The sequence below is a fragment of the Sturnira hondurensis genome, unplaced genomic scaffold (assembly GCF_014824575.4).
Source record: "Sturnira hondurensis isolate 20B ecotype Veracruz unplaced genomic scaffold, ASM1482457v3 Scaffold0010428, whole genome shotgun sequence".
In the NCBI taxonomy this organism is placed as follows: Eukaryota; Metazoa; Chordata; class Mammalia; order Chiroptera; family Phyllostomidae; genus Sturnira; species Sturnira hondurensis.
Genome location: NW_028083059.1, coordinates 8,663,129 through 8,675,523, shown reverse-complemented (window position 1 = coordinate 8,675,523; position 12,395 = coordinate 8,663,129). Strand labels below are relative to the sequence as shown.

Sequence of the window (12,395 nt, the reverse complement as noted above, 5' to 3'; positions counted from 1 at the left end):
GTGGACATTAATAACAGGCTTGCTTTGCAGCAGGGGTGATGTGAGAAGTGGGTGGGGACAGGCCCATGCCTCATTCTCCCCGTGCCCTGAGCTGGATCAGATGTGAAATGGATGGGTTGTCGGTAGGTAAGTGAGCTGATTAGACTTTTTACAGAAATGTAATAAAAATGTGCTTTTAGAAACCGCCAGTTTACTTTTTATTAAACCACCAGGTCATTTTATATTAACAGCAAATAAAATATTTTATTCCAAGTACTCAAAGCTTTAATGGAGTTGGGGCAGATTGGGGAGGGACAGAAAAAGAAAAATGAATTGAATTGAAGTAATTAACAAGAATGAGTACTTCGGTGTGACTCCTCCCTTTAAATATTCACTATTCACAAGATGTGTAATTATAAAAAAAAAAAGCTCTTAAACTAAACCAATCTTTTATTTTGTTGCAGTACGCTTCCCAGGAATTAAAACTTACATAGACCCAGATGCATATGAGGACCCATCCCTAGCAGTTCATGAATTTGCAAAGGAGATTGATCCCTCAAGGATTCGCATCGAGAGAGTCATTGGGGCAGGTAACCATAAAGGCTACACTTTTGACGATATGATTCCTTAATGGTTTAAATGGTTTACCAATAAAATATTTTAAATCTTAGCAGTTTTAGTCATTGAAAATTTTTAAGAAATCAGAAGTTATGTTTGTTAGGTAGCCAACGTGGCTAGGAAAGGATAGGGAGCCACAAAGGTCCAATTAAGGGCTTTTATTTGAGGTGGGGCACTGCGATCAGACGGGCTGAGTCCAGGCAGACTACAGCAGCAAGGGAAAGGGGAGAAGGGTTTTTAAGGTTGTGTAGCAGACCCCACGGGGAGGGTGCGTCACCCTGCTGATCTGCCCCATGTGTCCTGGGTATAGGTGTTTGTAAGACAATGTCCTCTGATCAGGGATGGCTGATTTGGGACACAAAGTCTGGAAGACTTGTGGGCCTTGCCTCTGGGAAAAGCTTGAAGGAGAAGACGGGCAGTGAGGATTCAACTGGTGGGGCGCCCATGGTTGTGCCTCAGTTGCTTCTGATAATGGGGATGCTCGTGGCCTGGTATTTAGCTGGTGATGCCCACCCTCTTTGTTCCAGCATAGGCAGTGGCTTAGGTCCTCCATGTCCCAGTACATTCTAACAATGCTGTTTTTTAAAAGTATTTTAAGTGCTTTAATTCAGGTTCCAAATGATGAGAAAATTCATAAACATTATTTTTAATATCTTATAGTCTTCTTTCAGTATGGAGATAAATTACAATGAAACTAAAGTAATTCAGGAATCTATTTTTAAAAATGTAACTTAAGGAGTTTGTCACAGGTTATTATAGATTTACTCAAAGCCCAACATCTATAGATATATACTCTAATTAGTATTAACATTGATGATCTTGAGGCTCTGCAAGATTCAGAAGTGTTCTGAGAATCATTGAGGATAATATCAGGATCAATATAGTTTTACATCATTTTAATGTAAATTAGTAATTTTCCATGTGTAGAATATTCAGACACTAAAGACACTGTATTATTCAACTATTCTGGATAAACATAAATTTATTGTGAATCAGCCTTCAAAAATGTATTCTGTATATTATTTAGGGCAGAGTCTAAGCCAATTATAATAACAAAAAAAACCAGAATATTTATTTCTCTTTGAAGTCCTTGACTCAAGGTGAGAGATCCATGCTGGTGGGGGAGTTTTCATTCAGGTCTGAAAGGAATGGAGTTTCTTCTCCTCTTCCTCCTCTGAGTAGTTAAAGCTGGCTCACCAGCACCTATCTCTTCTAGCCTGGAAGAATAAGGAAAGAGTTCCGTTTTTTTGCCTTTATCTTTACAGCAATTACCTGGAAATTGCAAACATGTCTATTCACATCTCAATGGTCCAAATACAATAATGTGGACACACAAATGCAAGAGAGTTTGGAAATAAAATCTGGGACTAGGCAACTATGCATGCAACTAAAAGTGCAGAGAGGGAATGAATTACTAAACCAAGAAGAGAAACTGGATCTCCAAGGGAGTGTATCCTATACCTCTAGGTATAGGATATCTATGTGAAACTTTGGACAGAGCAGAACATAGCAAAGCACAGCCATTCTAGCCAGGTATCATATCTAAGTCAAGGCCAAAAGAGGGGAGCTGATTATCCCTTGTCCCTTTCAAAGCTCTTCTTTACCAGAAGGGCCAGCTAAATAATTAGCAGGGACCCGTGCAAAATGCAAATGTTCAGTCCTTGTTAAAAAGTGATTAAAGATTGTAAAATCATGCCAAGAGAGCACTAAACAAATGGTGGGGCCCTTCTAAGCTCAAGGCTCTGCATGACTATTACCACTGAGCTGACTCTGTCTCCCAGGAGCACAGAGAACTAGCACTATCTCCAGAATTCCAGAGACATTTGTGGTGAGTCCCTGTGTCACCTGATTCCTATCACACTGGATCATCTCACCTCCTCTATGGCCAGGCCTCCCTCTGAAAGCTACCACAAGGGTCCTCTACATTTGATCCAAATGCGTGCAGCCAAAAAGAGACTGTCATTATCAGAAAGATTAAGAACCTGTAATGCAACCAGAATCTCTATCCTCTTCTACTAACTATAAAGAACACCAGCAGGCTTTGAAGTTATGATTGAAAAGAACAATTGCATTATATTCATGTAGTCTGAGGGTTTGTTTTCTTAAGACAGCAGAGGAAGAGAGAAGAAATGAAGTTGAATAATTTCGTCGCACCCTGTATTTGGCTTTCCCCCTCTGACATGTTCTGTTACCCTGCCGTGCTCCACACTCTCATACATGCAGCAGCAGCATTTCCTCTCACAGCCCTCTGTGCAGAAATCAAACACTGGTGTCTGAAATCATATGAAGAAACAAACTCAAATATCTAAAGTGTAAACAAAGGAATTAAATTTTTCTTCAGTTTTGGGGTTTTTTCCAGCTAAAATGTAAATTTTGCCCTAAAAAATATATAACAGCTATTGCCAAAGTAAACAATAACTGTTAATAAGACTTTTAATATTGTGTTCCCCCTGCTTCATCTAAACTCTGATAAATTGTGATGGGATTCTTCTCATGTGGCAAAGACAATATCTAAACCATGTAGTCAGTCCTATGCATCTGCATCTCCTTTATATATTTATTCATCGTTGACTGTTTCAACTTTCAAATAATAGGCTAAGCATCCTTTTACTGTCCATTTTCAGGAAAACCATAAAACTAAAAATGTTTTACGAGACAAAGCTCTTACAATACAGCTCTCCTCTTTGTGCTCGTGGCCAGTGCTGCTCTGTTGATTAAATTCATTACGTTGTGGTCCTAAAACTAATTGCTTGTGAAAAAAACTCATGGATGCGTGGACTCTTCCTATAGCAGCAGTGTGGAAAAGCACTGTTCAGTCAAACTAAAGAGGAACTAATGAGAGTAGTGTAACATCTATGACATAATGGTACAATGGGTTATTTGCCAAAATTTGCACTGTAAATCTTTTCCTTGGGTTGGCTCATTCCCTTTATTTTTTCCTCCACCTATTTGACTGTGTCTTCCTGGACTTTATTTCATCACTGTGTGTGTTTCAGGTATTCCCTCTGGAAGTGTAAATGAAAGGACTTAATAGACAGTGTACGCGCTGCACTGAGGTGGGCTCGATGGGGAGAGCTGGGAGAAAGAAGCAAGATACCAGGTTTTAATCGTTGTCAAGTAATAGATATTCAGGTCTGATAAGTATATTGAGAGTAGCAATATATTCACAGTTTGTTGCTGAAAGGAAAAGTCTTCAAGACTTGCATGATTTTCAACCAAGAAATATGTAAGAATTCTTTCCAGGTTTCTAGTTGGGAGATAAAAATGTGTGATTATTAAATGTTCCTTAAATAAATTATTGAAAAGTGGACCCCAAAATAACCACATTAAAAATTTAAGAACATGGAAAATTATATCACACTTAATCCATGACAGATGCTTCTTAACATGTTCACTGAAAAAGGTGCATTAGTTGGCTAATGTCTCCTTATAAAGACACTGTGCTGATTAGTTTTTCTCTCATATTGAGTCATTATGCTCATTAAACACATATGTGTTCAACTTTGTCCTGGGATTTTCAGCTTTATAACCATTTAAATATTATGCAACAGATCCTTAGAAAATTTAATTTGTCCTATATCTAAGTGATATATACATATACTTAAAATTTCTTATCTCTCAATTTTACTGTTTTGTTAAATGAGTTTTCTAGGTTCTAGAACACTTTTTTCTTTTTCCGTATATCACTATTCTATTTAATAGTGGAAGCTTATCTTTGTTTATCAATACAGGCCTGAATTTCCATGACAATGTACATTTCCATTTAAATGAAGTGAGCAGCTCTGTTGCATGGGAGACTATCAAGATGATCTATCTCCTTTGACTTTTTGCGTCCTAAAATGAAATTCTGTGGCCAGAGGACTAAAAAACAGAAATTCCCAGGCGAAAAGAACCAAGTCAGATTAGGGTAGAATTATGATTTTCTACATATCTTGAGATAATGAGAAAACTGGTAAACTGCATTTCAGTCATGAGCTGAGAAAGGTCATGGAAAGGCTGTCCCTTTTTCAGGACAGCTCTGAACCTTAGGCACTGTAGGAAAAACGTGCCTAGCAGAGTACCTATAATTTTGAAACATTATTCTGTTGAAAAAGTCATGTTTGGGTCTCTAAGCCCATAGGGCACCCTCCTTATTTTTGACCTTCCCTCTTCCCCTAGTCTCAGTGGAAATGCATAAAATCTCCCCGTCCTTCATTCCATCCAGTTATCTATACAAAACTCATTATGGCCTCCACTATCGGCCTTATCTTCTCCTGGCTTAGTGTCACCGTATTTCCTCACTTCCCAGGAGCCCAGGAAGTTTTAACTGTTCATTTTTCAGCAGTCATTTGCAGGTAAAAGAAAGTCAAAAGGACACCAAAAAGAATATAAAAGTGAGTGGCAAACCAGGGAGTTATTCAGCCTAATATTTGGTTCTGTTATTGCCACCTTTTTTTCAGGTCACAGTTCCCCTCGGTTTATAAGGCAGAATGCTTGCTTTGTGTACCTCTCCTGATTCCCTGTCATCTCCCAGCTAGCCTCTCATCTCTGTTCCAGAACCTCGTATTTTTGTTATTTTTTAAAAATTCTCTTAGTCTTTTTATTGTTTGTGTTACTCTTCTATAGCCATACTACATTTTCTTATGACATGACAATGGAAAGTGTGGACAGTATTCCAGATGTGGTTTCACAATTTACTTTTTTATAAGAAAAAAATCAGTTTACGGCCCATTTCCTCTATATTTAGATGTGATGGTCTTATCAAATGCAAATTTTGCCCTCCATCAACTGAAAGGATTTATGGTAGAGGCCAGATTAATTATTTTTTCTATTTTTAGAAACTCTTTTTGTTAATAGATTGCAAATAGGATCAACAACAGATTCTGGCAAGATCTTCATGCCTTTTACCCCAGAATTTCAAAGGTTTCTCAATTAAATGATTTAATGAAAAGATGAGCTTTATCCCTTCTCCAGGACATTCTGATATGAATCAAAAAGACACAGTCTGAAGCCAGGCAGCCCCAGGCTTGTATCATAATTTTGTTACTAATTCCCTCTGTGACCTTCACAAATTTAGTAAACTTTCAAGATCTGGTTTGCTCATTTTGTAATAAATTCACAACAATAATAGCTATCTTGTAGGGATAGTGCAAGAATTGGTGATGACACATATTGATGAGTAACTTAGGAATGACATCTATGATTTTTAGAGTTAATTTAGAATCACTAATTAAAAATGAAGTTTCAATTTTATCAGTAAATACTTGTTGAACAAATAAATATATGTTTATCAACAAAAAGCCTAGTGTAGAGTGTAAGTTAAAGTACAACAAAATTAAAATAATATAAAATCAAATGCAAAATAACAATAAGCTAACAGAACCAATTTATAGAGGACAGGTGTGAATTATAGTAGTGGTAATACTTTACATTAATAATTTGCTTGATAAATTGAACTGAAATTATAGAATTTATTCTATACTTTGCATTTATATAGTAAAATATAGTGTTACAGAAAATATTACATTGAGAATTTTTTCTGTATTGCGTTTGTAAAACAGGCAAGGTAATCATAGAGTTTTTCTAATAACTTACAAAAACATTAATTTTTTAAAAAAATTTCTTTCAGCTTTTTCTTCTGATTTGGTATTGCTAAAACATTTGGTGGAATAAAGGAAACTTGACAATTAGTCAAAAAAGCATTCCAAAGAGATAGGAAAAGACTGGATACAGTTTATAGAAAAAGAAAAAATAACGATATATTCTCCTAAGTCTAACAGCCAAAAGCAGGTGGAAAAGACCCAATACCAACAGCAATAATTTTTATTCCTTTCATTACAGTATATTAGCTTTCTCTTGCTACATACCAACTTACCCTAGAACTTAAAAACAAGAATGTCTACTGTCTCAGTTTCTGTGGGTCAGGAACTCAAGCATAATTTAGCTCCTGCAGGGTTGCTCACGAGGCTGTGGTCAAGGTGTCAGCTAGGGCTGTGGTTTTATCTGAAGGTCCAACTGGGCAAGCATGTACTCGCAAGCTCATTTATATGGTTGCTGTAGGGATACAGCAAACCCTCAAGGGTTGGAAAGCCTTAACTCCTCACTGCCAGTTGGCTGGAGAACACTCAGATTCTTGTCATGTGGGCTTCTCTAATATGGTAGCTTATTTCATAAAGCCACCAAGAGTGTCTGCTAACAAGATTGAAATCATAATCTGTTATAAACCAATCCTAAAAGTGGGATCACATCGCCTTTGCCATATTGTATTGGCTGCAATTCTGCTATTAAGTTCAGATCGCACTGGAGGGGAAGGGCCTACACAAGGGCACGAATACAAGGATGCGGGGTCATTGCAGGCGGTCTTAGAAGTCTGCCTACCACATAAAGGAACTTTCCAAACTTGAAGTTCATTTGGGGTTTTAAGTTTAATATGAATATGATAAAGATGGGGGATTTGAAATGCAATTGGGGGGATAAGGTAAAAATTGGATCTAGTTCTGAATTTCTCTTTTGTAGAGAAGTAAAAGGCTATTTATGCTCTGTGACCATCTGATAATGCCACTCATTAATGCTGCCTGAGAGACCATGTGCATTTACGGTGGTGAACAGTGAGATTTGAATTAAGGCCATAAATCTGAATGTATGATCTGCTTATGTCATCCTATAGTTCATCTAGCATGAGGTAATTAGTTGATTGTTCCCAAGTGGTACTTGTATTCTCTATCTAATTGTCTGTTTATTTAACTAATGGCTTTTGTCTCTGTAGCCATTTCAGATTATCCATTGTTGTATAACAAACCATCCCAAAGCTAAATAGCTTCAAATAATAATCATTTTTGTTGACTCACAATTCTGTGAGTCAACAGCTTGTGCTAGATTCAGCTGGAGCTGGGGGTTTTCCTCTTCTGGTTTCATCTGGGGTCACTCCTGTGAATAGTGGCTCAGCTGGACAGCGTTGCTGTGAGGTGGTTGGTCTAAGGGGCAGGGTGGCAGAGTCTGACCAGGAACCACTCATCTCTGCTCCATATCTTTTCTCTTCACTACCACCAGGCTAAACATGACAGTCTTAAGGCAGTGTCCTAAGCAGATGGCAGAAAGAGTTGATAGCCCCTTTTAGCCTTGGCTTTGAACTTCCACAGTGTAATTCTGCTACCTTATCTTGTTCAAAGCAAGTCAAAAGACCAACTCAGATTTAACAAAGTGGAGGAATAGCTTCTACCTCTCATTGAGAGAAACAAACAAACAAAAAAAAAAGGCAAGGAGCATATATACAGAGATGGGAGGATTTTGGGTCGTGTTTTACAACCTTTATTTTGTAAAAAAACAAAACGAGGTTTTTTTAAGCACACTGTAGATAACAGAGCAAGAATCTATTTGCTATTTTGTCTCCTCTGTTCATTTTTGCTTTGCAAATATGGAATAGAATTCCTTATGACCAACTATTACGTAATCTGCTGTGGGTTGTGGACCGTGTAGTTTATAAGTAAAGGGGCTCGGGCTTAGGAAGGGAGCTAAGGAAAGTATACTATGTAAGGTAAAAAAAGGAAGTAGAAAGAAAGACAGGTAGAAGGAAGAAACAGTGTAAGTGCACATACATACATATAAATTGCTATTGACATTTAAAGAATCCAGAGCTCCCAGACTGCGTCACAGCGGTGGCATTTGAAAGCTAAGGAACGCCAAAGTGAGGAAAGCACAGCTTACGGGAGAGAGAGAAGTGATAAAATTAGAGGTGTGGAGATTGTAAAGAGGAATTTTGGACAATTTCAAGAGATTTTAGAGTTCCGTGCCACTGGCTGTTTATTATATCTAAATTTTCTTCAAAGCCAAGGCCTTTTCTTTTTTTTTTATGCAAATATAACTCTAGCTCTGCTTCTTGGCTATTAGCAGTTGTGAGTGTCTTTTTGGTTTGGTAAATTTTTAGTTTTTAATGACATATAAACTTTAACATAATTAAAGAAAAGAGGAATGCATTTTGCTTTCATTAGGCAAAAAATACAATAAAAATAAAATGCTTTTGCACACTATGACTTTCGTGAGAAGCAAATGAGATAAAATAGGTCTGAGTGACCATTCAGCCTTTATCAGAAAACCACCTGTGAAAGTGTTCGCTACCTTACTAGGCAGCCTATTCCCTTAAGAACTGTTCCAGTAAATTGAGAATCTTGCAAGTAAAAATGTGCTTCCATGTAACACTGGATGTAACCTTATAACACTACCCACCAATACTTGTTCTTCAAAATTGAACTTATACAAAGCAATCCTAATCCTTATTCTATACTACACCATGACCCTTCAAATATCTGGCCACAACATGTGAACCTCATAAATCTTTCTTTTCAAGTCTAAATTGTCTAAACCTTCCAACCATTTTCTTCTGACATGATTTCTGGATAGTTCATCATTCTGATAACATTCCATGGAGAACTGAGTTATTCTCTAAGCCTTTTCCGAACTGAACCCAATATCCCAAATATTTTATAATCAAGGCAGAAAACACAGGGCTAGCATTTTTCCTGCTGTGCCTCAATTAACGCAGCATAGGTTTGCATTTGCTTCTCGAACAGCTGCTGCACACTGTTGGCATAGAGAGCACACCAGTGTAACCTGAGCTCTCTTTCTCGAATGAGTTACTCTTAAGCCTATGTCTACACCTGTCCAATTGACTTTGTGGTGCTGAGTATGAGGCTATATTTTATTTCTATGCTCACACTATATGTGTACATAAACTATATATATTTGCTATTTAGCTATCCAACCATACTTTTCTCATAATCCCATTTAATTATATTTCTATCAAGTTTTATCATGTTTGATAGGTGAATTTTCTCAAACCATCCAGGTCCTTCTCCACCTCACTTAGATCAGCCTGTATAACCATCATCTGTCTTATCCCTGAGTTGTTCCGCATGCAAGTTAGCTGGGTGTCTCAGTTATGACAGCATCACTGAGTTCCGAGCTCCCTGTAGAACATTTATTTTGTGAACATCTCTTTCATTCTCTTCTTCATTGAGGTCATTGTGTTTACCTTGTTTGAAATCTGTATATTTTTATGATCCTTCCTTTTTCATTATATGTATTGGGGTGGCATTGGTTAATAAAATTATATAGGTTGCAAGTGTACAATTCTATAATATATCACTTGTATATTGCATTCTGTTTCTATCACCCCAAAATCAAATCTCTTTTCATAACCATATATTTTATCCCCTTTACTTTTTGTCCCCCCCCCCCCGCCCGCCGCCCTCCTTTTCCTCTGGTAACCACTATACTGCTGTCTGTCTATGAGTTTTTGTTTTTCTGTCTTGTTTATTCGTTTGGGTTTTTTGTTTGTTTTTAATTTTATCTATTTATTTTTAGAGAGAAGGGAAACGAGGGAGAAAGAGAGAGAAACATCAATGTGTGGTTGCCTCTCACATGTCCGCCACTGGAGACCTGGCCTGCAATGCAGGCATGTGCCCTGACTGGGAATCGAACCGGCAACTCTTTACTTCACAGGCCCATGCTCAATCCACTGAGCCACATCAGCCAGGGCCATTTGTTTTTTTTATAGATACCTATCCCTTACTCTATAGTAGCTTCGATTTTGAAATTGCACCCAATCTATATACATTTTTTTAAACCTTCACTCTAAAGTTTAATATACATTAGGGCCAGGGCTTTTTTTTTTCTAGGCTGTTCAGTATCATTAAATGAAAATGCTCATTTTTCCCAGATTCCTACCCACTTACACTTCATAGATCTTTATGCAGAATCAAGTCCAAATAGCAGTTTCTATGGATTTTTTGAAATATAGAAACATCAGCAAGGTAAGTACTTCTGATCATTGATAGCTTCTCATTTATTGCTTTCACAGTGGAGTAAGTAAACTCACATGACGCAAAGGTGTGTTACCTAAGGATTGTTTAGAGCTTGAAGCCCATGGGCTCTCCATGTGGTCTAATGCAGCTCCTTGTTTAATGAAAACCTTTGGTACCTGTTTCTACCAGGGTCTTTCCTGTGGTTCCCTCTTCTGCTTCATCCTATGAAGAAAGGTAGTCTCCCTTTGATATTAAAGGTAGGCTAGAGTCATTAAATATTTACATACGTGAAGCAAGCTTTAGATACATTGTCTCTTTCAGTCCTCACAATGCTAAAAATCACATATCCATCTTACAGACAAGGAAACTAAGACATAGATTAAAGTACTTGATCAAAGTGATTATTTATTAATAATAATCACTTTGTAAATAATAGAGCTGGTTAGCTTGTAAATAATAAAGCTAAATTCAACCCTAGCATAGTCTGAGTTCAGAGCCATGTTCTTATTAACCACTACTTATTTGTGAATTTATACTTTCTACACAAAACTATTTTTTTCTGGCACTCATGTAATCATTATTTCCTAAACCATTTTTCATGACCACAATCTCCACCTATTTTAGGTGCGTTTGGCTGTGTTCCTCACTTTCATTCCAGACATCTGTCAATCTCTCATCACCGTCACTTCCCAGCTTTGTGACTAGAAGGCTGCATCCCAGTCGCTGATCTTTTTCAGTGATTTGTAAGGGTAGAGTGGATTGTCACTACCTAACTTTAAGTGCATTGATCCACAAAAAAACAAGTGCCTTAGCAGGACCACCATTAATTTGGATATTGACTGTTGTCATGAGGCCATTCTTTAGGGTGAGATTTTCAATTTCCCTCATTTGAAGCATGGTCTGCATGTTCTTATACGCCACATCAATCCAGCAGCAAAGCCTGTCAGCCCTGCTTCAAAATGCATCCCAGGATCCAACCGTTTTTTACCACTTCATAGATACAACTCTGGCCCAACCTGTCAGCATCGCTCCCGGCCCCCTCTCTCCCACCTATGTGCCTGTGTGGTATGTTTTCCACACAGAGCACCAGATTTCCTGAAATGTAAATCAGATTATGTCACTGCATGAACCCTCCAATCACTTCATGACTCATTCAAAGTAAAAGCCTGTTCGCCTACCTAGCTACCTCCTCAATGTCATCTCCCACAACCTGTCCCTCACTCACTGCCTTTTGGAAACAGTGGCTTCCTTGCTCTTCTTCAAATATGCTTCATGCGTTCCCATCTCAGGATCTTTGTACTTGATGTTCCACTTGACTGCAAAGCTCTTGGTAACATCATGGCTCCTTTCTCACTCCACCACTTCCTCCAGCCTCTAGGACAATGTTACTTATGAAAGAAATATTTTGGGAGAGTAGCAACCTTCCTCTCATACTCCTTTCCCTCCTTATGCTACTTTTTCTCTGCACCAGTTACAACTGAAATATATTTTCTTTGTTTGTTTTTCTTATTGTCTGTCATCTCTGTTTCTTTTATTCACTGCAGTACCCTCAGCCCTTAAAACAATACTTGTCATGAATGAACATAAAATTTATAATTAACAAAAACAATAAAAACATTTATTCATTCATTAAATGAGTTTTGTCTTTAAAAGGTTTATAGCCTAGTGTAAAACTGCAGTGAGGGAAGTGAAAGAGTATTTCACCTTGTACATCCCCAGGGTTAAGTGTTGTGACGGAGGCGTGGTGATGATGCCTCAGCCTCTAGGAGAGAAGGCAAACAAGTTAAATTGAGGGACCGAGGAGCGCCAACACAAGAGATGGCTTCATTCTGAATACACTAAAGAGTAACCGAAGAATGTTAGGAGAATTGCATAGTCAAATTTGCTATTAAAATGACCACTTTGATGTCTTTGGAGGAAGAAGGACAGTAAGCAATGACTGGCAGCAGAGAAACAAGTGGGATACAGGGATTCATGAGCCCAAGGCACATAGAACAAGTCTCAGTTTCTTACCAAAGT

General features: G+C 37.8%; 1 protein-coding gene across 2 annotated transcripts in view; it reads left to right on the top strand.

Annotated features, from left to right (window-relative positions):
* The window catches only part of EPHA6 (EPH receptor A6), an 898,848-nt gene that overhangs the window by 621,477 nt on the left and 264,976 nt on the right, over positions 1-12,395 (top strand). For both annotated transcript variants that reach the window (XM_037058993.1, XM_037058992.1), the window contains exon 10: positions 444-569. In XM_037058993.1, the coding sequence (XP_036914888.1) occupies positions 444-569 (126 nt within the window). The remainder of the gene's footprint in view (positions 1-443; positions 570-12,395) is intronic.